General features: G+C 49.7%; 1 protein-coding gene across 1 annotated transcript; it reads right to left on the bottom strand.

The window, feature by feature from the left end:
• Nucleotides 1-20,530: 20,530 nt before the first annotated feature.
• On the bottom strand, nucleotides 20,531-25,206 carry RNF186 (ring finger protein 186). The gene has a single exon (XM_069610377.1). It carries the CDS (start codon nucleotides 25,100-25,102, stop codon nucleotides 23,501-23,503), a length of 1,602 nt encoding a protein of 533 aa, XP_069466478.1. The 5' UTR covers nucleotides 25,103-25,206; the 3' UTR covers nucleotides 20,531-23,500.
• Nucleotides 25,207-26,127: the final 921 nt, after the last annotated feature.

A 26,127-nucleotide genomic window follows, 5' to 3' on the forward strand; every position in this document is an offset into this window, starting at 1 on the left:
AGATGATTGAATGAAAATGATAACCAATCCAAAAAAATTTGAAAGAAAAACAGTCCAAAGTCACCCTCCAACGACGCAAATCCAAAGGAAATGTAAAAAAAAAAATCTCCATTGCTTCATGTTCATAATACAAAAAATAAGAGAAATCAATCCATAGTCCAACTATTTACAATCCATTGTCCGGAAAAAATAAGTCCATTGCTCCATGTCCATAATGCAAAAAAAACAAAAATGAATACATGATGAAACTATATACAATCCATTGTCCAAGGATGTAAAGGGTCCATGATCCCAACCAAACAAATGAAACATACCTAACAAACTACCTAAAAATATAACTATATACACATTTGTGTGGCATTGTCCATTGACTACAAATAAAAGGAAAACAAAAAGGAAACCTAACTCTAAAACCTATTTACAATGGCAGCGGGCTAGTCTGACGGCTCACTTTTGAATGTCCCGGGCCAGGGGATCATCGAACTCCTGCTCAATGTCCTGGAGGCGGTCCTCTTCCATGGCCCCAAGGGTTCGCCGGGACGACGACATGTTCTCCTCCAACTCCCTGCGAATTGCCTCGAGGCACTCGGCCCATCTCAGGGCCCTCCGCATGGAGTTCACCGCCCTGCTCATCGTGAGCCGTGCCTCTTCTGCCCGCTGCCGCTCCGTATCTATAGCATGGCCTAACCACTGCCACACGGAAGACACTTCCAGTGCTGGGTCCTCCTGCCCTCTAGCCGATGCCTTCCCCTCTGATGTTGATGGCCCCGAGCCAACATTGCTCCCACCTAGAGCCTGCTCCTGCTGCTGCTGTCCATGTGCCGTGTCTGATGGTGCCTGCACATCCTCCATCAGCTGGTCTCCAGTTGTGGTGTCCACCCCTGCTGGGCCGCCGACTCCCGACTGTGGCAGGGTTGGGAGCTCCACCAAGCTGGCTGTGTTGGTCGGGCCAGGCCCACAGGGGGCCTTCGTGGAATCTGGGCCGGAAGACGGTGTGGAGAACGACTGGCGCATAGTCTCCACAGAGGAGGAGAGGTCCGCCAGAGTGTGCAACACATGTAGGAACCCACCAACCAGGACGGAGCCCATACGTTCGTGGGACACCTCGTCCGCAGGTAGTGGAGAGGCAGATGACATGGCACTCTCCCCTACCTGCGGACGGGCCTGGGACGGGGCCTCCCTGCTGATGGATGGTGGTGCAGTCACAGGGTCAGGGACAGCAACATGCACAGGCCCCTCTGTGGTGACCTGTGCTGCCTCCTGACCCTGGCCCTGCACTGCACCACTTGCACCAGTGGTACTACCCCAACCAGGCCCCATGTGCGGCTCAGTAGCGGGCTCCTCCTCCTCTGTGGAGACCACCAACCTGGATGTCTCCACACCGTCCTCTGCCATTGGAAACCCCTGTGGGAGCTCACCTGGCCCTTACGCCACAGCCATTTTGGCAGACGCAGCACCAGCCCCCTCGGTCCCGGATGATGGTAATTCCTGGGAGGGTGGCTGGGCCTTGTGTCGCTGCCCAGTGAAGGCATCCCCGCCGCTTGGCTCCACAGCGCCGTCTCCGCCCTCTTCTTCACTTGACGCTGCATAGAGGGAGTCATAGAACACAAGCATCAGGGTACAGTACAAAATACCCTAGACCGGAAGCAATAACACATGAGTGGCACTGTCAAATGTCACTTCCATCCTGTCATTCCACAACACATGGGTGAATGCACACAACACACATGCAGAAACAGTCCTGGCGCCTGCAATCAACATCAACATCCATGTAGAAGGGCCCCTGTAAACCAAGATGTTGCCTTCAAAGTCACATGCATCCATGGCGTTTCAAAGTCACACACACATTTCTCAGGCACACACACACACATGTGCACCATACATGTGCATGACATCAGCACCCATTCCTCACCCCCCCCTTCATGTCCAGGAACAGAGACAGCCATGCTTTCATGTGTGCATTCCTCATAGAGCTCCCCATATTGCATTAAAACACATGCACCAACCATGTGGTTCACACATAACTGGTCTCACATGCATGACCAGGATGTCCCTGCACACACACATCCATACATGGCCTATGTCACACATACAGGCAAGCATCAGACTACCAGCACACTGCAACATGCCCTGTCTCACACAGCAATGCTTGGCCACTTACCGCTCAACTCCAGACGGGTCTGCCTCTGAAGGATCTGGGCGTGGAGTGCTGGGCCTATGCGTTCCAGGGCCCTCATCTGGATGTTACTCATGCGTGCCCGGCCCCCCTCCGCGAGGCGCCGGGCCTTGTGGAGGGTCCTGGACTTGAAGTCCTCCCAGCGCTTCTTGACGTGCTTGATGCCGCGGGTTGCCACCCCCTCCGTGTTGATGGCAACCACTACGTCGTCCCAGATCCTCTCCTGTCCTTCCTTGTTGGCACGTGATGTTCCGAAGAGGGCATCATAATGCCCCAGGACATGCTCCACCAGGACACCAACTTCGGTGGCAGTGAAGCTGGTGGCCCTCTGCCTCTCTGGCTGGGGGTTGCCAGTGGTGCCAGATGGAGATGTGCCCGACATGACATCCCCAGAGGCAAGAGTGGGTGGGCAACTGGGTCCTGGGGCTGGGCTGTGGAGCGATGGTATCCCAGTCGGGAGTCTTCTGTTCCAGCAGGGGTGGACACAGCAACTGGACCCCTGCAGATGGCTGATGTGCAGGCACCAAATAGAAGGGCACGTGGGCAGCTGACAGTCAGGCAGCAGCAGATGGCAGGTGGGAGCGTGCTCGGGGCTCTGGGGGGCAAGAAAATTGCCTTCAGGGCAGGAGCGTGGTCTTCCATGTGTGTATGCGTGGCCAGCTTGATACGGAGTGATTTGGCACGTGACAAATGTGCACGTCAGCATGTAATTCGAGGAAAGGCCCTTAGCGCGTAAGCGTGTCAGCACACGTATGCGATTTCATTGGACCAAAGGCCCTTAGCGCGTAAGCGCGTCTGTGACGTATCGCGCACGGGCGTTGCCCTTTCGCGTGTAAAATTTCACGCGAACCCCAGGAATACACGTACCCCACTCGCACAGGCCCTTTCGCATGTGAAACTTCCCGTGCAGCCCCGAAATACACGTACTCGGATCCAATCGCGTGTGAGACTCCCTGCGAACCCCCGTAATACACGTATCCTGCTGAAATTGCGTGTGAAACTTCCCGCCAACCCCAGTTATACACGTACCCCACTCGCACAGGCCCTTTCACGTGTGAGACTTCCCGCGCACCCCCGAAATACATGTACCCGGATCCAATCACGTGTGAGACTTCCCGCGAACTCCCGTAATACACGTACCCTGCTGAAATCGCGGGTGAAACTTCCCGCGAATCCCAGTTATACACGTACCCCACGCGCACAGGCCCTTTCGCATGTGAAACTTCCAGCGAACCCCGTAATACACATACCCTGCTCCAATCGCGTGTGAAACTTCACGCTAACCCAAGTTATACACGTACCCCACTCGCACAGGCCCTTTCGCGTGTGAAACTTCACGCAAACCCCGTAATACACGTACCCTGTTGAAATTGCGTTTGAGACTTCCCGCGAACCCCCGTAATACACGTATCCTTCTGAAATTGCGTGTGAAACTTCCCGCCAACCCCAGTTATACACATACCCCACTCGCACAGGCCCTTTCGCGTGTGAGACTTCCCGCGCACCCCCGAAATACACGTACCCGGATCCAATCACGTGTGAGACTTCCCGCGAACCCCCGTAATACACGTACCCTGCTGAAATCGCGGGTGAAACTTCCCGCGAATCCCAGTTATACACGTACCCCACGCGCACAGGCCCTTTCGCGTGTGAAACTTCCAGCGAACCCCGTAATACACGTACCCTGCTCCAATCGCGTGTGAAACTTCACGCGAACCCCAGTTATACACGTACCCCACTCGCACAGGCCCTTTCGCATGTGAAACTTCACGCGAACCCCAGTAATACACGTTCCCCGCTTGGCGTTTGCTGTTTGGCAGCCCTGTAAACTGGTCCAGGGTTAGCGCAGCCCTTTGCGCTGGATTGGGGATTTTGATGGCTTTTCCTTGCGCTAGGGGCGTTCTTGGGGGCGTAACTTGCGCTGCTGCAGGGTCGCTGCGCCACTCTGCGCCACAGCTGGTTTTGGAGGCTAAAATCCATGAATACGCTGTGCGCGGAAATCGATTTTAGCGCACGCGGCTGGCGCAGACATTTGCACGCGCACACTGTGCGCCAGCCCCGTGCGCCACTTTTGTGCAAAATTCTATGAATTACCCTGAAAATGTTTTGCTGTTGTTGATCGACATCCTTAACTTGACAAATAACATGTGAACACAGAACAAAACAGTTTTCGGTGAACAAAAAAATCATTGTAACAGATGGACACTGAACTCATTGACACTGGTAGGCGGAACTACTTACATCAGCCATAACCAGTGGGGGAAGCTGAAGGGACAGCATGCTGGGGAATGAGGTCCTTTAGCACGAACTATTACTATTGTCCTAAACTACCACAGATATCTTACCAACCAGACAACGGCGAGGGAAGGTTCACAGTCAGAGGAAGCTGAGATTAAGAGCAGTGAACCCCAAGTGCATATTGAGCAGGAAGCATTGTCTAACCCACTAAAGAATAAGTCACAGTGATTATAAAGAATTCAGATTGGATACCAGACTTGTTGAAGAGAAAAGACAACTCCTGAGGAAGGCGGCAAACACACCCAGAAACGTATAGAGACACATGTCAAGGATTGAACATTCCACAAGAAATTGCTCTGTAGAGTTATTATCGAATGTTAAATTACATGCAAATCAAGACTTGTAATTGTCTATTCAATTGTGAAATGATCAAGTGACAAAAAACAGTAACAGATTGATGAATTTTACATATGAAAGTTTAATATGATATGACATATAGATTTGCAAAAAAAATGTTTTACTACAAATTACTTTATAAAACAATCTGTGTACGAAGTATGATATAATTGAATTTTGACATTTGAAATAATTACTAGTTGATTGTCTATACAATAGATATTGGGTGTGCAGGGGTGGGAGAGATCCACAAGATTGTGGACATCTGTTGTTTGAGATATAGTTGTGCAACCCAGTGTCAGGGGGATGACTAAATTTAAGAGGACATTGACAACACCCAGAACCGGCCAAATAATCTATTACCACAACAAGGGAGACGACGCTAAATCAAATAGAACACAATCGACACCCATAAGGACAGAAATCAGCATCTCTAGCCAACTACAGCCCACACCCTCACCCGCCCCATAATTGCTACCAGGTATCATACTTGTATAGAGTTGTATGAATGTTAGCACTTACCACACCTGAACCAAGTTGTGAACATTGGCATGGACACTGACCGTATGAGATGTGAATGAAGACAAGTACCGCCCCGGGATGTAACGCAAGCACTGGCACTTGCCACGTTGCAAGAGGGCTGGGAACGATGGCCTGCAAAAACAACTGAATAAGATGATGAATGCCACCACACGCCACATATGGATGGAGTAGCCTTCACTAGTCAATGCCCCGCACCGACTAAATTGGAATGTTCTCTGGGCCAAATTTGAAGGGACGCACATACGCCTGCCTGCCCCACATACAAACAGGTGTCACGTAGGTGGCAGAGGCCGAACTTGGGTTTGATCATGAAAGGGGGTGGAGGCAATGTGTGAAGGGGACTGTGAGCATTGGCCGGCCCAGATCAGGACAGAGACTCTGAAATGGTCCCACACCTGACCCGGAGAGAATAAGGAAACTCATCGCCTCACTTCGGGACAACAATACCAATTAACCAATCCACTAACAATTTCACTGTTCTGCATACACTTCTTAAGCTCTAACCAAACAGAACCACAAGCCTACAGCACAACAATCTGCACAAACTTCACTACACTGCAACAACAAAACAAAACACACATAGACTTGCACAACAGCACATGGCGACTACCAACCATAAAACGCCCCAGGCCCAGCCAACGGACCCACCAGGCTGAGGCCGCCAACAGCACATCACTGCTCTCTTGAACTTCTCCAGCTTATTCCCACTAACTCACCCCCTCCTTTGCTTATTCAGAGCCGCCAGAGCACCAGGGGACCACTCCGGTGGTGATAGTGCGTGGTACAAATATCCTTTAACATTAACAAATAAAGTATGTCCCGTTCTTTTGTTGTCCTTTTGTGTTTTCGTTGCACCCCGATGCCTGTGGGCTGTCGATGCATTACACATTTAAAAATTAAATTAAAATTAAAAATAAAATGTGACTATTGCATGAAATGAAAGGTGTGTCAACAAATTCAACCCTTGGAAACTGAGTCAGAACGAAGCAAATCTACAGTCATCCCCTGTCGGGATATGCAAAAGAAATGTAAAAAAATAGATTGTAGCAGGTTGTATATATTTACAGGTGTTGGAAGCTTTCTGAAGTCCACGCAGGTATCCTGCATGCTGAAGTAATTCTGCCATTTGTAACTTTGGAGGCACAGGCAGCAGCAGGCTGCCATTCTTTTAGGCTGCCATCCTTTTTTTCTATAGGTCTGAGGTATAAGTGATGGATGACAAAACAGCGCCCACTGCTCAGTCTTGGCAAAACGAAAACACAAAGGCACGAGCGGTGCACACGCTTGGCAGCACGGCGATCCCGTTCTGCGAAAACATAACAGCGCAGAAAACACAACCAACAATAGTGAAGGTGATGACGGAAAAGAACTGCCAGAATGGAGGAGGCATCCCGATAACCGGGGCAAGGGCCTCCCTCCTCTTCCCTCCCCCCTCTCGGTAGGGGCGAGGTATCAGTCCAAAGAGCGCCAAAGCATTCGAAAAGCCTGCAAAGGGCAACAAAAGAAAGGGGCAAGGCAAGCCCCATATATGCAGCGGGCGTTCTGTTGAAAATGACTTGCAGATTCAGCTGCAGGACGCCTGCTGCCTGAGAAGAGGATTTCGTTTTTGGAGAAGAGGATTTTGTTTTCATCGAGTGTTTGGAAGACAGCAGCGGACGTGGGGCCATGTGGGAGCCGTGCCAGTGTGGAAGCCGTTCCGTGCAGGAAGGAGTAAGCAGTCGATCAGTACGGGAGCCATGCAGAGGAGAATACTCCGAACAGGAAGGAGGCCGGGCCACGACGGGGAAAGAAATGAAGACGCTGTGCACAGGGAGCAGCGCCAGAGCAACAAATCCGCTGGGCACATGGGAGCCGCCAGATCAGCAAGGAAGCTGTTTTTCTCACGTCGCGGCAACAGAGGGTCTGGAGCAGCTGTGAGTATTAAGCTGAGGAGGTGCGGAACACTTAAAGCAGGTACATTGGAGCGGGAGCCGGGGGAAAAAACGTTTGAAGCTCCGTGCTCGCCCGAGGTTGCAAGTGAACTTTGGGGAAGGCCAGGGGGAGCAGAATTTACAGTTTTGGGGCGCAAGTCCCTCCGGGGATAGGTGTGACCAGTAGTAGCTGCGCTAAGTGGGCTCACCGGAACAAAGAAGAGGGGAGGCCACAGAATACTTGGTATTGAAGGGACAGAGCGAGCCAAACAGAAACATTGTTGCAAGTTCTGTGAGCTGCGCCAAGTGGGCTCAGCGGTAGGAAGCTGCTAACAGGAAACACAGGCCAGAGTCTTTGGGGAATGCAGCGCACATTGTTGGAGCACATCGGGCTGCTCGAAGCGGACTCGGCTGGGTGAAACAAACCAGCAGGAATCTGCCACGACATCAGTGAGCTGTGCAAAGAAGGCTCAGCAGGGCGAAGCCCTCCACCACAAACCACCCCCAGGACTAAGGTGAGCTGCGCAAAGCGGGCTCTGGGAGGTGAAGCACATCGCCACGCATCGGCCGGGACTACTTGGAGCTGTGCAAAGCGGGCTCACGTGGGGAAGTGCCACAAACGGATAGCTGTGTTAATTTAACTGCCTTGTAAGCAAGAACGATGGAGGCACAGGGCCAAGCCACTAAAGGACTTGCTTGCCCTCAGAAGGATCTGGAGGCCTTCCTCGCCATGGCACGGATGACTGCCGACAAGCATGGCACAGACTGGATGGAGCTGGTGAGATCTCAAATGGGAGCAGAGGTTGCGGGGCGCAACCGAAGGGCTGAATCACCTCTGTTGTTTCCACCCACATCCAATGAGGAGGCTTGGGTGGAAATACATTCCTTAGAAGAGGGTGAAGAGGAGGAATAAGAACACATTGAGGAAGAGGAGCCGGTCCCCAAGAGGAAGAAGGTCATGACAGAGAAAACCAAGGCCAGCAAGCAACAGGTGGATGCTGCTAGAAAACACAAAGCAACGGCCCCTAAGGGAAACGGGAGGGCGCAGGAAGTTTCAGCCGCAACGGCGCCTGTACCTGCTGAGGCTCCAAGGAATCGTGGCAGCACTCTCAGCGCTCCTGTAGCCAACACAGCGATAGCAGCAGAGGGCTCCACCACCTTGGAGATGGTAAAAGGTATGGTCCTTCAGTGTACACAAGCATGGGAAAATGGGAGTAATGGGCAAATGTCATGTAATAATATTAATGAATTTAACCAGTTAGGTAGAAATGCAGAGGCTTTGCACCTACAAGGGGAAACCATGGCAGCAGGAGAGGTGGGCCCCAGGATGGGGCAGACAGTCCTTGCCAGTGGGGAAGGCCATATTGTGGGAGCGGGGCAGTTGGCGCATGGGGGGCCATTGCCAACAGGCCCTCAGATGGTAGGACCATCTTGGGGGTTCAAGGGTCAGCAGTAGGTGGGCGCTCTCCTGGGATCCCCCACGTGGGGCATGACCGGTCAGGGAATACAGCCAGTAGCGACACCAACAGACAGTCAGGTTCAGGGTGGAATGGCAAATAATGTTACGGTCTACGGGAGGCCTATGCCTGGCTTTGCCCAATGCAAGAGTTGCAGTGAATGCATTGGTGTGGCACATACCCTTGGTTTACAAGGAGAGGGTATGGCGGAAAGAAATTCTGGGTCTAGAAGGGTTGGAACCTATGGGCGAAGGGTTAAGGGAATTAACGGAGAGAGGGAGAAGAAAGCGAGAGAGATAGACAGAGAGAGAGAGAGAGAGAGAGAGAGAGAGAGAGAGAGAGAGAGAGAGAGAGAGAGGCCAAAGGTCGAGGCCAATATTCACAATTGGCTGAGAGCTTTTAGGATGTAGGTCACCATCATGTTAGAGATGTTTCCTCAGGATAGGGTGGCAAAGATTGCGTATGAGCAATACATTCATGAGCAGTATCTAAAACATGGAGGGGATGTCTGGCTCAACTATGATAGAGGGTTTAGACTGAAGATGCAGGTGTGGCCAGCTATGACCTGGGACGAAGTCAATGTGGGTGGGTACATAGACAAGATGGTACCTGCCAGAGCATCGGGAGAAAAGGTTCAAGGGGAAAAGCCACAATACGCAAAAAACACAGGGTCTTACCAACACTGAGGAAGGGGGTCTTTTTGTGGGAACTCCTCCTGGGACGCAGCTCCACAGCCGGGGAAGGGAAACAGCGGAGCAGTGTCAAGCCCAAGGAGAAGTCAAAGCATGATTAAAAATAATTTACCCACACCAATACGATTGCAGGCCATGATTCCATTTCTAAATGTATATCATAACATTAGCGGTGCTAAAACTCTATGGGAAGGTTTTAGGTGGGGGTTCCGGATTCCTTTCATCGGGTCGATGGTTGCCAAAGATGCGTGCTATTTGAAGTCGGCATTGGCGATGTCGGAGGACTTGGCTCAGAAAGTGGGAAAGGAAATACAATTGGGGAGGGTGGCGGGCCTTTTCGCCTCCCATCCTCTGGAGAGTGTTGTGGTATCACCTTTGGGGTTAGTGCCCAAAAAGGAGGAAGGGCAGTACAGATTGATCCAGCACCTTTCCTTCCCTGAAGGTGAATCCATGAATGATGGCATAGCAGAGGATCAATGTAGGGTGCATTATGCGTAATTCAATGAGGCTGGAGAGATGGTGAAAGCAACAGGGAGAGGGGCACTAATGGGTAAGGCGGACATAGAGTCTGCGTTCCGGCTGTTACCAAAACACATGGAAAGCTATCATTTGCTGTGTTTCAACGTGCTAGATTATTATTTCTACGATAAATGTTTGCCAATGGGTTGTGCCATTTCATGTGAATACTTTGAAAAATTCAGCAGCTTTCTGGAGTTTGCATTACGGCAAAGGTCTTCTGTGGGGAGGTATTGAACTACCTTGATTTTTTTTTTTTAATTTCTTTTATTGATTTTATACAAACAAAACAATGAAAACCAAACAAGCAGCATAATCATAATGGTTCAATTACACATCAAGTTATCGTAGTCACTGCTCCCATTATCCCTCCCTCCCCCCGTGAGCCTATTTGTCCATCTCTTTCAGTGTTTGGCACATGCGGCCGAGTTTCGTCCTCTTCAGAGTCTATTGGGTTTGATATTACTCCAAAAAATTCTGTTATTAGCGTTTTCCAGGCCAATAGGGTGCCCACCTCCCCCTCATCAGCCCGGCTACTCGCATCTTGCCATGCCACCGTTTCAGCCTCTGCCCATTTCTGTAAGTCCTTCCACCATACACCCACCTTAGGTTTGTGGCATTTCTTCCACCCCATGGCGATCCTACGTTTCGCAAGCACATACGCCAGATTTCTTAGTTTCTCAATATGTTTGAGTTTCCGTGGCCTAGGGAACCCGCCCAGTAAGCAGGCCCAAGCCGTGTCTATGACAAGAGTAACCCCTTTATCGGCCAGTTTCTGCGCCACTTCACTCCAGTAGCATCTAATAATCGGGCACAACCAAAACATATGTGTCATGTCAGCGTTTTCCAGGTTACATTTAGGACACACTTGTATGCCAGGGTTTCGGAACTTAGATAGCCTCAAGGGGGTCATGTATGCCCTATGCGTTACATACAGCTGAATTTGTTTTAATCTGGCATTTCTAGATTCTTTTTTGTGGTAACCCAGGGCACGCTCCCACATCCCGTCCTCCATTGGGGCCCCCACTTCCATCTCCCAGTCCAGTCTCAGATGCGTCAGATCTTTACCCACCTTAGCCATCACCATCTCGTACAGTCTCGAGATCTCATGACCCCCTTCAGACATACCATACATTGCTTCCAAAACTGCATCTGGTTCTTCTATCAAAACTGTTTCTGGCCAGGTGCTCTTAATCATTCGCACCAATCTAATGTATGTGACATATTGCCCCGTGTGTAGCCCCGCCTCTTCATTGAGTTCCGTAAACTCCTTAATGGATCCCTCCTGCCAAACATCGCCTAGCGTTGCCAGCCCCACCGATTCCCAGTAGGTCCTAACAATCGCCCTTAGCTGATCATCCCCTCCTGTCAAAGCAACCAACGGTACCTGCGGGAGGCACGGGTATGGGACCTCCATTAGGCGACAAGCCCTACGCCAAATTTTCCGCCCAAGCTTCAATATCGCAGGGCGCCCCCTCATTTCAGTTTCGGACAGCCAGATCATTTCTTTCAAATAAAACGGGGCAAAGTCCTGCCCAAGCACCCTGTGCTCAGGGGTCACTTCATCGGAAAGCCACTTAGCCACATATTGTAACTGTCCCGCCAAATAATAAACCTCAAAATGGGGCAGTCTAATACCTCCTTTTTCATAAAAGTTCTGCAGTTTCCAGAACGCCACCCTATTTCGGGTACCGTGCCACAAGAAATCCCCATACATGCTGTTCAATTTACTAAAAAACTTCTTGGGTATTAGGTATGGCATATTACTAAAGTAATGCAAAAGCCTAGGCAGAACTACCATCTTGAGCATAGCCCCCCTCCCCATCATCGCCAAAGGCAATCTTGCCCAGAACTGCATGCTGTTTCTGATTTTCTCGACGGCTACTTCTGTATTGTGTCTGTGTTCATCTTGTGCCGTGTGATATATATCTATGCCCAAATAGTGAAAAGAGCTTCTTGCCCACAGTACCTGTAGCACCGGTAGTCCTTCTGCAGGGATCCCCTTATAGCTACCTAATGGGAATATGACATACTTTTGGGGATTCACCGAGATGCCCGACAACTCTGCATACCTTTCCATCACTTCAAGTATGTATAAGAGATTTTCTTCTGTGTATTGCAAGGACAGCAACAAATCGTCCGCGTACAAGGATATCAAGTGTCGTTCCCCTCCCACCTCAATGCCAATCGTCTCATACTGTGCCCTAAGGCATATTGCCAAAGGCTCCAGGGCCAAGATGTAAAGCATCGGGGACCAGGGGCACCCTTGTCTGGTGCCTCTGCCAAGTTGCCATCTTTCGGATATCACCGCTCCAGTTCGGACCCTGGCAAGCGGCTCACTATACAACATCTTGGCCCACCTGATATAGCACGGCCCCATTCCATACCCTTCCAAAGCAGCCAATAGCCATGACCACTTGACCAAGTCAAAAGCCTTGACTGCATCTAGAGACACTATTGCCATCTCACCCTCGTTCTTAACACCCCATTCGACCACCCGATGAAGTCACCTATGGTTGTGTGTAATGTTCCTGCTCGGGACATAACCCGTCTGATCAGGATGTATGAGTCTGCCAATCACTTTCCGCAATCGATTTGCAAGGACAGCTGTGAGGATCTTTCTGTCTTGATTGAGCATCGACAGGGGCCTGTAGGACCCACATCTGTGCTCCGGTTTAATGGGCTTGGGCAGCGGTATTATAATCGCCTCTCTAAGTGACTCAGGCAACCGTCCTATCTCAAACGCTTCATTCAACATGTCCAGCATTGGGGGGAGGATTTCCTCCTTGTATACTTTATAAAATTTGCTGGGGAACCCATCTGCCCCTGGGGCCTTACAAGTGGGAAGCTGCTTTACTACCTCTTCTAATTACTCCAACGTGATTGGCTCATCTAACTCCTCCCTCTCTTCGTCGCTTATCTTGGGCAGCCCTGTGACTTCTAACGTTTTGGTTATCGTGCGCTGGTCGCCTATCTCATCATCTCCATACAGCACTCTGTAATATTCCACAAATGTTTTGTTAACCCCATCTTGCGTGGCCACCTCTTCTCCGTCCTCCCTAATAATAGTCCTAATCGGAGGCTTAGGGGTCTCGCTTTTGTATAGCCAGGCCAAAAGGTGGCCTGTATTGTCTCCCCCCGCGTGCTGCCTCTAAACATATTTCTTATAATTAAGATTGCAGAGTCTTTCCCAGTGCCCTGCACATTGTTGCTGTAGTTGGAGTACCAGCTCTGTGTCTACATCTTCGCTCTTTAACGTTGTTTCTAGCTCAGTTTCTGCCCTCTGTAGGTCGGCCAAGACCCCACCCTGTAACCCTCTTGATTTAGCAATGGCCGCCCCCCGCATCACCACCTTAAAAGCTTCCCATAGTGTGCCCGCAGAGTCAACACTTCCAGTATTTTCCACAAAAAAGTTAGTAATCTCCTCTCTTACATCTTCTCTAAAGATTAGATCTTTGAGCGCCTCCGCTCGGAGGCACCATGTAGGGATTTTCGCCCTCGGGGGGCAATATTGCCATCCGAGGATCAGGGGCGAATGATCCGAGAGGACCCTGGCCTTGTATTCGGTTTGAGTAATCTCGGACATCACATCTGCTGTGACAAAGACGTAATCGAGCCTAGTGTGCAGTTGGTGCGGGGCTGAATAGTGTGAGTATTGCCTCTCAGTGGGATGTTTCATCCTCCACGCATCTGTAAAGCCAAAATCTGTTAGCAGCGTCCGCAACGCTCTCGCCGCTGGGCTAGGCTTACCCACCCTGTCATCTGACCTGTCCACCACTGGATCCAACACACAATTGAAGTCCCCGCCCCAGATCACCGCGCTCCCCATACACACACTAAGATTGGTACACAGGGCTCTGAAATATGCTGCTGTGTTTTGGTTGGGGGCCTACGTGTTTACTATGCATACCTCCCTGCTCTCCACCAACCCCCGCAGTATAGCCATCCTTCCATCCATTTCAACCACCTCTTGTGTCAATTTGAAAGGGACATGCGGTGCCACCCAGATTAGCACCCCCCGAGTAGAGTATGGCGAGCCCACTACGGTCCTTTTCCACTTTCTCTTAACTAGGTCCAACTTCTCCCGCGTCAAGTACGTTTCTTGTAGTAATGCGATGTCTATTTTCTGCCTTTTCAGATACATCATGATCTTGTTTCTTTTCAGGTAGCTGTTAAGGCCCCTGACGTTCCACGTTATTATCCTGAGGTCCCCCATAGGTCTTTAATAAGCACCCACCCGATCCTCCATCGATTACGTCCCTTCATGCACCGCAAGTACCACAAACTGATTCTCCCAAATAGGCTCGAAACAAAACTTAAACACCCCATAACCACACACACACTCAACTCCCCATCCCCCAACTTTCTGCCCACCCACCCCTCCCCCAACAATACCCTCCCCAACTGTTGCCCAGCTCCATTCCTGGATCTCAGGCACCCCCACATCTAGCCCTGCCGAGCGCAAGCTTCTACTCAGGGCTCAGTAGGATAAAGCCGCCCTAATGGCCGCTGAAACTAATAGTCTATTGGGGTAGGTCGTCCGCGTTCTGTTGCTCCTTTCAAAAAACATTACACATTCAATTGCCAAACCGTTACCGATTACAGTTACACTCACTATATTCCAGTCCGAATCGAGCACCAGGCTCAGATTGTGTACAAAGTTCAGTTAGTCACAGCTTCTCCATACAATCAGGGTCCTTCTTCTTACTGAATCTTCATTTGGTATGATCCTGCCGATCCCAATCCGCTTCTTGTTCCGGGCAGCCCTGCAGGTCCAGCCATGCGACAACATCCTCAGGGGTATCGAAAAATAGCGCTTTGTTCTTATGTAGCACTTTCAATCGTGCCGGGTACAGAAGCATATATCTGATTCCTGCTGCCCTCAGCCTCCTTTTGACGGCTACGTAGCTGTACCTCTGCCTCTGAACCAGCATTGTGTAGTCCGGATATGCTGTGATGTTGGTGGATGCTCTCTCTATCGTGCCGCCCTTACGAAAGTATTCGAGGATCTTTTCTCTATCTCTGTAATTCAGGATCCTCGCGATGATCGGTCTTGGCGGGGCCCCCGGCTGGGGTTTCCTCATCAGGGCACGGGGCGCCCTCTCCACCGTAAATCCCTGCGAAAGATTACCAGCTCCGATCCCTTGCAGGATCATGTTTACAACATAGTTTGTGGGATCTTGGCCTTCTTCTCCCTCTGGAAGGCCAACCACGCGAATGTTGTTTCTCCTCGCCCTTCCTTCCGCCTCTTCCACACGATTTTCCAAGTTAGCGACCTGTTGTTTTAAGACAAGAATCTCCTTCGCATTGCTCGTGCTAACATCGGTATTAGTCTTCACCCCACTTTCCAAACCGCTGGTCCTTTCTGCAAGTGCCCTAACATCTTGACGTAGCAGGGTGAGTTCTGTACCCACAGCATCTATCTTATTCTCCAGAGCTGTGCGTAAATCTGCCATTGCCAAGTCCCATTTAGCGCTTAGCCCCGTTATAGCTTCTAGGATCTGGTGCTCATCCCCTTAAGGGGCATCCTCCGCAGGGGTCTCGATCGCGCTCTGTACTGATGTTGAGGGGGTCCGTTGCGTTCTCGTGAAAGTCTCCATCGTGGGTTGCTTGGTCTTGACTCTCAACCCTTTCGCCGACATGGCACTTCCCGCTGCTCCTGTATGCCTCCGCTTTAGTGCTGCTGTCGCACCGTCCTCGGTCCGACAATGGTCCGGCTTCCAGGTCGCCTAAAGCACATTCGAGATGGCACTTCGAATTGTCTTGCGGATGGGCTATGGCCTCCCACTCCCCATGCAACTTCCGTAGGCCTCGTCACCCAAGCATCCAATGTTATCTCCTCTTGTGGTCAGACCGCCGAGGCTCCATTTGCGTATGTCAGGCCGGGCGCTTTCATGGATTCGACCACTCTGCCATATCACCCAATTGTGTTACTTCTCCAGGCAATTTACCGCAGCCGTGTCCCGCAGGTCCGGGGAATCAGTTTTGTTTCTCCTCGAGGCCTTTCCTTTGTTAGCCGCCATCTTGGTGTCGAAGCAGCCACACAATCGCACCGACAAAACTTTGTATATCTCACAATTCTCGGGGACTATGAGCTTCTCCAGCGAACTTCACTTAGCGTGCGGCTTCCGACACCTGATCCTCAAAGTTCTAGGCGCTCGTTGCAGTTTCAGCAGGTAAATTTGGCAAAAATAGAGTCGGATCATCAGGAGCTCCTCACGCAGCACGTCCTATTCCATGGCCAGTTAGCCACGCCCCCAACTACCTTGATGATTTCTTGTTTATCGGTGAAAAGGGGACAGATGAATGCGAGTCGCTCACGGGAGTATTTCAAGGATTGATGAAGGAAATGGGGGTACCGCTGGCCAGTGGGAAGATGGTAGGTCCAGCCACAACACTGAACTTTCTGGGGATTGAGATTAATATGATCACGGGGGAGTGCAGGCTGCCCAGTGATAAAGTGCTGAAACTGAAAGACACAATGGGCCTCATTACGAGGTTGGATATTAGCGCCATGACTACCTCCAATACCGGTACTGTGTCCGGTCCTGTTCAATTGGGACTTACCGGTCTATTCTGACCTTTGCGGGACCGGTAAGTCCCCATTGAAAAAGCCATTCCCCATTCCCATTTCAGCCCCCATAGGGCTCAATGGGAAGTGGGAAGGTGCTAGTAACGGTACCACAAATTGTGGTACTGTTATTAGCTCTGAAGTCCCTTAACGGGTCCCTTACATAACACCTGGTCTAATGTCTGATCCATGATGGAGGTGGCAACTTGCCATGAGAGCACCTTAGGCTGTGGCTTTGAGGTGAAGAAACACAACGTATTCTCTGCATCGGAAGGATCGCATTTGCAGACGGTCTGCTACAGCATGGTTGTGCTGGCGTGGCGAGGTCCCGAGTGGGCAGAGAAGAAGCAACGCGATAAGGAGTGATGCTCAGGCGGTACCCGTCTTTCAGACTTGAGAACCAAGTCTGAACACAATTTCAGCATGTTGACCACAAGAAACGCACAGGCACAGTGTGCCAAAATCTAGCAATATGCTTAAATGGATAAATGCTGAAAGAGTACCGAAAAGGGTTAAGATTCCGGTCTGGCACTGCTGGCCGCAAGCATATTGCCTCAAGCAAACGACAGGGACTCGGTGGAGGGGTCCCGACTCCCCTGGCACTCACTCCCCTGTGTTAGGAAACAATGATTGCCAAGATATCAAGTCAGTGTGTAACACTGCCACTCACGGCCCAGAAGCGTTCTTGAGTGAGTAGGAACACTGTCTCTATCAATATATGCAAATTAACAAGGGGGGTCCTGGAGTCCCAATGCCAGACATTAGTCCTGGTTATGAGAGACTTACCCAGAGTCTTTAGCTCACTATCTTTTACAAAGAATAAATATGCCAAACATATCAGTCTTTGTCCTGCCCCAGGGCAGTCCAGCACCGAAATGCTAGGCAATTCTCCTCTGAACAAGAGTACCAACAGCAACCCTAGACACGTGTTTCAGTCTGGTTGGCCCTCATCAGTAGGGTGTAGCTGTGCCTCTCTAAGAATAGTGAGCAAGGGCTCCACGTCTAGATTCCCCTAGTAACTTAGGGTGAGACCCAGTTACTTAAGTATGCAAATTAACAAGGGGGGTCCTGGGAGTTGCTCTGCCAGACATTAGTCCTGGTTATGAGAGGCATACCCAGAGTCTTTAGCTCACTATCTTTCACAGAGAAGAAATATCCCAAACATATCAGTCTTTGTCCTGCCCCTGTGAAAGGGACAGTAACCTAAAGACTTGGTTGAGACTCTCCAGGGGCCATCCACCCAAGAATAGGTCAATGGGCTGTGTTTGTGCTGGTAGAGAGACTCCCAGAACCCCCTCTGTTTTGTCTATCGATATATGTCAGCTAGAGGTGCCCATCTTAGACTAGTGTAAGAATACCTAACCACAGTGTCTCTGAATAATATGTGTCCAAAAAGCAAGGGCTCACTCTGTATAAAATAAATGAAACCTGACTCATAAAATATGCATGAAAATATGCATGCTTTGTTTTTTTTAATTGTTTTAAATAGGGGTCGTAGAGGGCATGCCAGGGGTAGCCAGGGAGACTGCAGGGGTCGCAGTTCCGACCCCTGGTGACTCCCAAATGAAGTCCCTGCACAGATACAACTTACAGAAAGTGAAACTGGGAGGAGGGGCAAGCCTTACAGTGCCAACTTGACATCACAAGGAGTGGCATCACACACGTCTGTTATGATGTGATGTGGCATTTAAAACGCGCCTATACACAAGTGTTTCAAGGCGCGACTAGGCAAGGGAAGGGTACAGAGGGAAGACAGAGACAACAATCTTACTAGGCCAGGTGACATTGTGATCGTGCAGGGGAGGGGGCAGTACATGGGATCGACAGTAAAAATAAATAGAATAAGTAAAAGCAATAAGTAAAAAGTGCGGCCAGCTGGTGGCAAGTGCACACTGGTTGAGGGAGGAGTTTTGTGTAGTACACATTTAAAAGAATTACTTCTAAGTGATCCTAATTTTGCCAAATGAAAAAAGTAAGACTTTTTTAGTACAGTGATCTGCCCAGTATTGCATAGATTGGTCAAGTGTGGAAGCCTGGCTATGAGTCAGGCTTTCAGGTAGAACGGTTTTCAGTTTTGTAGGCTTCAGATAACACATTCTTCTGTTGCATCTTTAGTTTTGCACCAAAATGCAGTGTTGTCTGCATAGTAGTCTGGCAAGAGGTAACCTACTACCCTGTGAATATGTGCCAACTTCTAGATTGGATGTGTTGTGTTGAGGTGCCTCAATCTGAAAGTGTAACCCTTGACTGAGCCACAAGTGACATCACAGGAAAATGCTGGCTACCCCAAAGAAGTAAGGGTAGGTGTAAAGAGGATATGGGGCAGTAATGACATGTGCCTGCGATTTAAATTCATCCCTTTTTCAGTTTTGGCTATTAGGTGGTGCTTAATCGCCACCTGTAAACTGAAACGATTGCATTAGAGTACAGATAGGGAGTAATGGCATTTGGCAAAGGACACAAAGCTGTATGTGTGGTTTGGTTATTTGCACACCCATTGACTGTCCATGGCCATGCTAATCCTTATGGCCAGTCCCACACAGTACCTGCCCTTACCCGCCCAAAAAAAACCCTCACGGGTGCTCTTTCATCTCACTTTAATCAAACCTTACCATCAAACTTTGCACTTGAGTGTTTTCTCAAAGCAATCTTTGGAGAGTTAATGACTTAACTTGAGTTGTAAACACGATACTGGTGTACTAAAAATATCTTTACGAGGTCTGCCTTAAGCCACTCGATTTATAAGCACTATGAATGCCCTTAAGTGAAGTCCTACTAAAAACAAGCATTGACAAGGCAAACCGTTTTGGCTTGTGTATAAGTATTAGGCGTTTGCCAGGCACTGCTATTAGATGCCCAGGTTGTTCTATATGATAATTCTGGACTATGAAGACCAAACACAAAAAATAATGATTAATTTCAGCTGATTTTGTGTGGTCTTCAAAATGCCAAATTATTGCATTCTACTCCCCCCCAAATCCCAAGCTCAAACCCAGAGCTCCAACCCAACACCCCACAAATCCTATTCCCCTGTGCCCGACCGTGCCCACACTGGTGGATGTTTTTTGTAAATTAGGGGGGTTTCACACCATGTGCCCCTTTCCTCTCACTCTGCCCCACGTCCCCAACAAAAGCCTTTGTACTGTCCCACCCCCACCACAGACACACTAACAGGCAGACAAATACACACACACTTCCATTTAGCCGCTCCACACCCCTCTCCCCAAACATTACTCATGCACACACAAAACACTCACAAAAACACTTACCTCGGGCACCCGCACCTCCCCTCTTCCGGCCTGGCTGAGCCTGTCACCCCTGCGCGCACTCCTGTGTGTCCCAGGGGCTGACAATACAATTTAGAAAGACCAGTCAGAGTGGCACAAGTAGTGCACCATTTTGCACCTGCTACCATCAATAGCCAGTTAATACCACTACGACAGGGCCTGGCAAGTGCCTTTCTTATACCTACACAAAAGCCCAAACTGTTGGCATTGCCAATACTTGTTTGACTCGAGATTAAAATGCTAAAGGGTTGTCCATTCTGTCAGTCCTAAATATTCCAATACCCTGAATGAACGGAAAATAAGGACAGAGCCAATGAAAGTGCAGCATATATACAGTAATTTTAGCAGGAAAATACAGAAACAAAGGTGTCAAGTTGTCCTGGGAAAGTGTTGAGATGTTTTGCAAATATTCATGTTTTAACTTGTGTCATGGTGTACTCTTGAACGGTAGCTGTAGTATTATTTTCCCACTAGAAACATAGGACTAAAAGTACCAGAATGCAACGTGATCGAAGCCTATAAAAAAGGACTGGATAAGCAAAGCCCACTTCACATAGCCAACTCAAGAGGTCTTTAATCCGCTTTCTAGGTTATTCATGCTTGATAACATCACCTGCCATTAGTAATTGTTTGATGTACTATTGCATCTTTTTGTTATGTATGATGGGAATACAAGTTGCAGCCCCAGGAAAAAGGAAACACAGACAGTTAGGAGAATCAGTTTATCATTTTCGGTTTAAAAAATAGTTCACTTCAGAGCCAAGTGTTTTTTTTTTAAGAATTTGGAATTGTTAACAAGGAGCAGTGCAGCTTTTTTTTCAATACATCAAAATAAATTAAAGAAAACACAGGAACTTTCATATAATTGTAAGCAGCCCAATCGAGCAATACCACAGGTGGGAATTTAACTATTGGGTGTAAATGGGTCTCCATCCTACTACTAACAACCACTATTAGTAGTTTTGTCAGCGGTGGGCTAAATGAAATCACTATCTAAAGCAAACGAAAATCAGAATCCGAAAGTATTGCTGGCTGGGCCTCTCGGAGTGCAGCACTGAACATGCCAATCATGGCTCAGTGGCTGACTTGGGGAGGAAGCGGGTGGGGGGCGTGGGGTCAAGACTCCAAAGGGACATGTGAGAAAAGGGAGAGACTGCAGTAACCGTTTGGAGGCAAAGAGAAGGGCTGCGGAGACAGGTATTTGTGAGTTTGTGCAGAGAGACAGCAGGGACAGCTGTGAAAAGAAGGACGCCGTTGGATGGGATAGCTCAAGGGCAACGTGCTCCCCTTGGAAGCAAGACGACACGGAGCACCACAGGTTCGGTCCGCGTTTAGAAACCTCTGGGTATTAAGCATGTTACAAATAACTCATCATATCATAGGTGTTTGGGAGGAGAAAGGAGCTGCAGAGTTCGGTGTCTTTGCGAAAGAGGTGCTGCGGGTACTGTGGGTATTGTTTGATATGGACTAACATAAAAACTGAGCATAAAATACATGCCTAAACAATTTTACCCATTAATTTTTTACAACCCTACATCTTAATTAATTTGTATGGCAGAGAGGGGTCACAAAATGGAAAATCTGTTTCTGCCACACCCTCCCGTCATACAATTGCGACAGCACTCACACCAGCGTGCCATTTCCATGCTGGCGTAAATGCAGTGGATTCCGCCTGTTGAAATGTCCACTACAAAGCGCAAAATGGCATTGTTAAGCTTATTCTGCAAGCATTTTACACCTACTTTTGCACTTGAACGTGCAAATATTGAAAATTGACCGAAGCGTACTTGGGTCCCCTCCAGCCAAATTACCCTGATTTAGAGGATCAGCCGGTTTCAGGTGTGGGGAAAGAAAGTGCAGGAACAGGTGCAGTGGGAAAACTAAAAATAGCCACAGAGTGCTAGGAAAGAGTATGTAGAACGGGAGGCGTGAAGAAAGAGATCGAGGCAGCACAGGTTCACTGATCAAAGGTCACATGGGATAACTTGATCACCAGTAATGAAGAGGCCGCCCTTTGCTAGCCTAAGGATCACACAGGCCTAGAGTGATGTATGTAGCTTCCTTGTAAGAAGAGACAGACTCTGCACCCCTCCAGGCAAGTCCACTGAGCACCTAGAGTCCCGCAGGTGACAGAATCTATACTCCCCCCTTAGACCAGTTCCCTGAGCACAGACAGTCCCACAGGTGACAGACTCTGCGCCATCCAACCTTAGGGGTGACAGACTATGTACCCCATGACAATAATCCACGCCATCCAGCCATCCCGATAAGTGACACGCCCAGTCACCGTATCTCATTCAGTCCCAGCGGCAAGCTCTAAATCCATGGGCCCATCACGCAAGCCCATCCAGCCCTAAATGGGAAAGGCTCGGTGTGCTGGTGACAATTGCTTGGGACGTGGAGGTGACAGGCTCTATCTTTGGACCAAGTAGCTGTGCATTTTCGGCCCCATAGGTAAGCGGCCCCGTATCCATCTGCCCATGTTTGGAACTCTCCTTCAGGCCCAACGGTGACAGACTTTGCATCCACCCTCCCATTTCCACAGGGAGTGTGTCCCCTAGGACACTGGGTTATCAACTTTCTAGAGCAGGGATCCCAGAACGACAGTAAATCACTGATATTAATGAAAAATGGGCACATTTATTGAAAGATACACGGATGTATAAAGAACCAGAAAAAACAACAGCTTATGATATGTTTGCATTTCCCCTTACCATGTGATGCGGGACATGTTTCTCGCACGGTGCTGCTAGTGCTTCCATTTGCAAAAACACAAGAAATACACGGAACGTATGCAAACAACGGCACACGTCTCATTGTAGTTAGTGCTGTTGGCGCACAGGCTGGTTGACAGTAGACAAGCAAGCAAAGTGGTGAGTGTTTATGCATTCTGACGTGGGTGAAGAACGGAACAGAGGCGCCCAGAAGTGGTCTTATTAGTCCAGATGAAGCCCATGAGCGAGTGTGAGTGCAAGTATGTCTGTATGTGCAAGATCCCAGCTCCCACCCTCCACTGTTCTCAAGACGTCCGTGCTCTGGAGTAAGTCCATCACTTGGCTGCAACGACCCAATTCCCAGCCGGATGATGTTCCCATGTTCTGGCTCCCTTTACCCACGCCGCATTGTCCCCGATGCCCCTTGGCCATCGGTTCTGTGGCATAAGTGAACAACATTCGTCAGTTGGCACGCCTCGTCAACCAGCTCTCCTCCACTGCATCAAAAAGTAGCGAAATTAGAGAGCGCCGCACAGACAGCACAGAGCGCCCATGCCCGGCGAGCCTCTCACTCGCATCTCCTTTCTCACAACTAAACGTTTAACGGCCCTCTAAATTCAAAATGCACAAACTCTGTCAACCAATCACATGAATGGACTTTCCCGCCAGTGCCAAACTGTGAAAAGAACGAACGGAACACAGGTGTCTTTAATATTTCAAGTACATTGTTAACTGTCTTACATCCTTGAGGGCACTGAGCAGGCTTCTGTCTGCCTGTTAGGGCTCAGAACGGTTCACTATTATTAAAAGGAGTTAGTGTGCTCAGCTGGTTTGGGGAGCCCAAGCCCTTTACCCTGCACGAGTGAACCTCGTCTGGGAAAAATGGACATTATAACATTGACTCGTGCCCTGAGTGATACACGCCTCTGTAACTTGCCCTGACATTGCAAAATCTCTCTGCTGCCACCTGCCCTCGTGTGGGGTACCACAAAGGGTCTGTTTAGGGCAAAGGCCCAGAGCACCTGGACTCCTGGGGATCTCGGATGCAGCACCCATTAACACAACACCCGCCAAATTGAGGCCTCCAGCAAAGCAACACGGACAAGACCAAGGAGAGGGCCATCACAGCGCAGAGGGTCCACCTCACTGGGCCTGTGCTCAGGAAGAGCAGGATGATGACCAGCAACAGTACCAGAATCACCAGGAGCGCAGCCAGCCTACGCGTCGCCACCCTCAGCCCCTCCGAGTGGCTGGCAGTGTTAGCATGTCTGTAGATAGGCAACCCCTCCAGGGGCGCAGGAGGACTTTGAAGTGTAGGACACAACTTGGGGATGGCAACCGGGGGCTCCAGCCGGGTCAGAAGATCTTCTTGGTTGGGGAGGCTGCGAATGAGTCCTCCGCTGACCAGGGTGGCCACTCTGCAAAGGGGACAGGCAATCTGCCAGGAGCCCCCTTCACCCCTGAGAAGCAGCTTCAGGCAGACGTTGCAGAAGGTGTGCTGGCAGGCCAAGCACTTGGGTAGCCTGTAAACATCGTAGGCATTGAAGCAGACCAGGCACTCCAACTCCTTCCGCGATCGTTTTTGGGGACCTTCAGTGTTCTCCTCCGGGACAAAAGGACTCCTTGAGACCAGCCTACCCTTTCCTGCTGAGGGTGATTTGGGGGGATCGGCTGTGGTCTCTTGTAAAAGGGAGGGCCTAAAAGAGGTGAGCCCATCTCTTTGAGTTGCCAATTGTGCAGAAAACCTCCTGGCGGTCTCTTCTGAGGCAGAGGGATTCTCAGACACTAGCCTATCGCTTCCGAACATTGGCGATTCAGGACAGTCCATGGTGACAACCTCTAAGGCAGAACACCTCCAAGGCTTCACCCTTTCTCTTGCCGCCCCTGAGCTGTTTGAAGCATGTCCCAAGCCGGTTCTCCCAGGCAAGGCTTCTGGGAAGCATGTTGTTTTTGGAGGTTCTTCAGTGGATATTTTGAGCATTTCAGCATGCTGCATTCCGACAGAGGATGGGTTTGGGAACACAGCACCGTCCCTCCCCTCAGCGGACAGGACTGGGATCGTCAAATTGCCCATTTCTGGCGTGGGTGGTCCTGGAGTTTCTGCAAGATTCCTTCTAACAGGCGAATGTCCTGCAGACTGTGGAGTAGATAGCTCTTTAGCATTCTTTGTTGCAATGTAGGGTTCGAGGGAGCCCATTCCTATATTGGGTTGCTCTGTAGAACCCATTGGTAGAGTGGGCAGTACGGTAAAGTCTGCTCTCTGGGTGGCTAGTTCTGTAGAAGACATTTGAACAGACGATGGTTCTCCGCAGCCTGTTCCCTCAGTGGTAGTTTCTTTACATCTCATTGTCCCTGTTGTCATTTCTGTGAAGTCCATTTGCAGTGCGGTCCGCACCATGGCACCATTTTGTATTGTAGAAAGTCCTAGAACGTCAATTCGTGCAACGGCCAATTCTCCCGAGTCAGAACCAAACGCGGATAATTGTGGCATGTCGGTTGCTGAACATAGTTCCGTGGAGCCCATCATCACAGCAGTGTGTTCCAGAGTGTGGCTACTGACCCCTTCCACGGATGATAGCTCCGCAGATTCAGAAGGCTCCATGGCAGTGGCACCTGCAGCCGATTCCCTCTGCAGGCCTGGTATTGCTGGATCTTCAGGAGAATGTGGACCTTCAGACACAGAGGCAGCGCAACAGAAGCCACCCTTTGCAGCCATAGAGACTGTGCCTGTGGGCGAGCTCTTTCTGAAGCATCTGTCGCTTGGAACACCTGCCACAGGTACTGTACTTGCTTCTACTAACACACAGTTAATCAGTAACCAGAGGTTCTGATAAGCTTTATGGCTTCTGAAAATATCGCTTGGCAGTGCCTTGGGAAGCAACCCTAGTGCTGCCAGCCTGGCTGCCTCTTGACTTGTAGGAGATCCTGTTGTCGTAGTTATTTTATTTATAGACCTAGGATATTTCATGATGGGTCTTCTTATGCATTCTATATGGCCGATGGCCCTGTTACAGGCTGTGAGTATATGTCTGGAGCAAGAACACTTGGGCGTGGCTGGTTTGCTGGGAGTGGTAGACTAACAAGAGGAAGCTTTCTCTATCTTTGAAGGGGAGGATTTTCTTCTGATATGAGTTTGCCGAGTCTGCAGCTAGTACTTAGCTGGACCCTAACTGCTTGTAAAGTTTGAAGAAGGACTTCATTCTGTGGGAGGAAGTGCATTTGCCAGTTCAGTTTTGCCGATGACTTCTAATCAGTGCATTATTGGCATCCGGTGAACACCGAGTGCACAGTAGCTCACAAACCGATCTCCTGATTAAGCGTCCTGATGCAGACCTAAAAAAAGACCTGCAGATCAGCGCACATTGCAGCTCATTTTCAAGTTCCTCGTCAATTACGCGGCAGTGACCAGTTATGTTTGCACTTTGGCACTGGCACACACAGATACCCTGCGAGTGATTTTCAACTGCAGTGTGCAAAAGGGGAGTGTAAAATGGTTGCATACTCGCGTGTACCTCATTCTGCACACCGCCATGACAAATTAGTAAAGGCCATGCTACTTACACGTGGCGGGAAGAGATAACCGTGGATTCCTATGTAAAAATACATGCAGGCGCAAATCCTGGAGTA

The sequence above is a fragment of the Ambystoma mexicanum genome, chromosome 8 (genome assembly GCF_040938575.1).
Source record: "Ambystoma mexicanum isolate Mex_15411 chromosome 8, UKY_AmexF1_1, whole genome shotgun sequence".
NCBI lineage: Eukaryota > Metazoa > Chordata > Amphibia > Caudata > Ambystomatidae > Ambystoma > Ambystoma mexicanum.

Excerpts from the sequence above, each read along its gene's own strand:
- RNF186 (XM_069610377.1), bottom strand. The coding sequence starts at position 25,102 with ATGGAGCCTTCTGAATCTGCGGAGCTATCATCCGTGGAAGGGGTCAGT.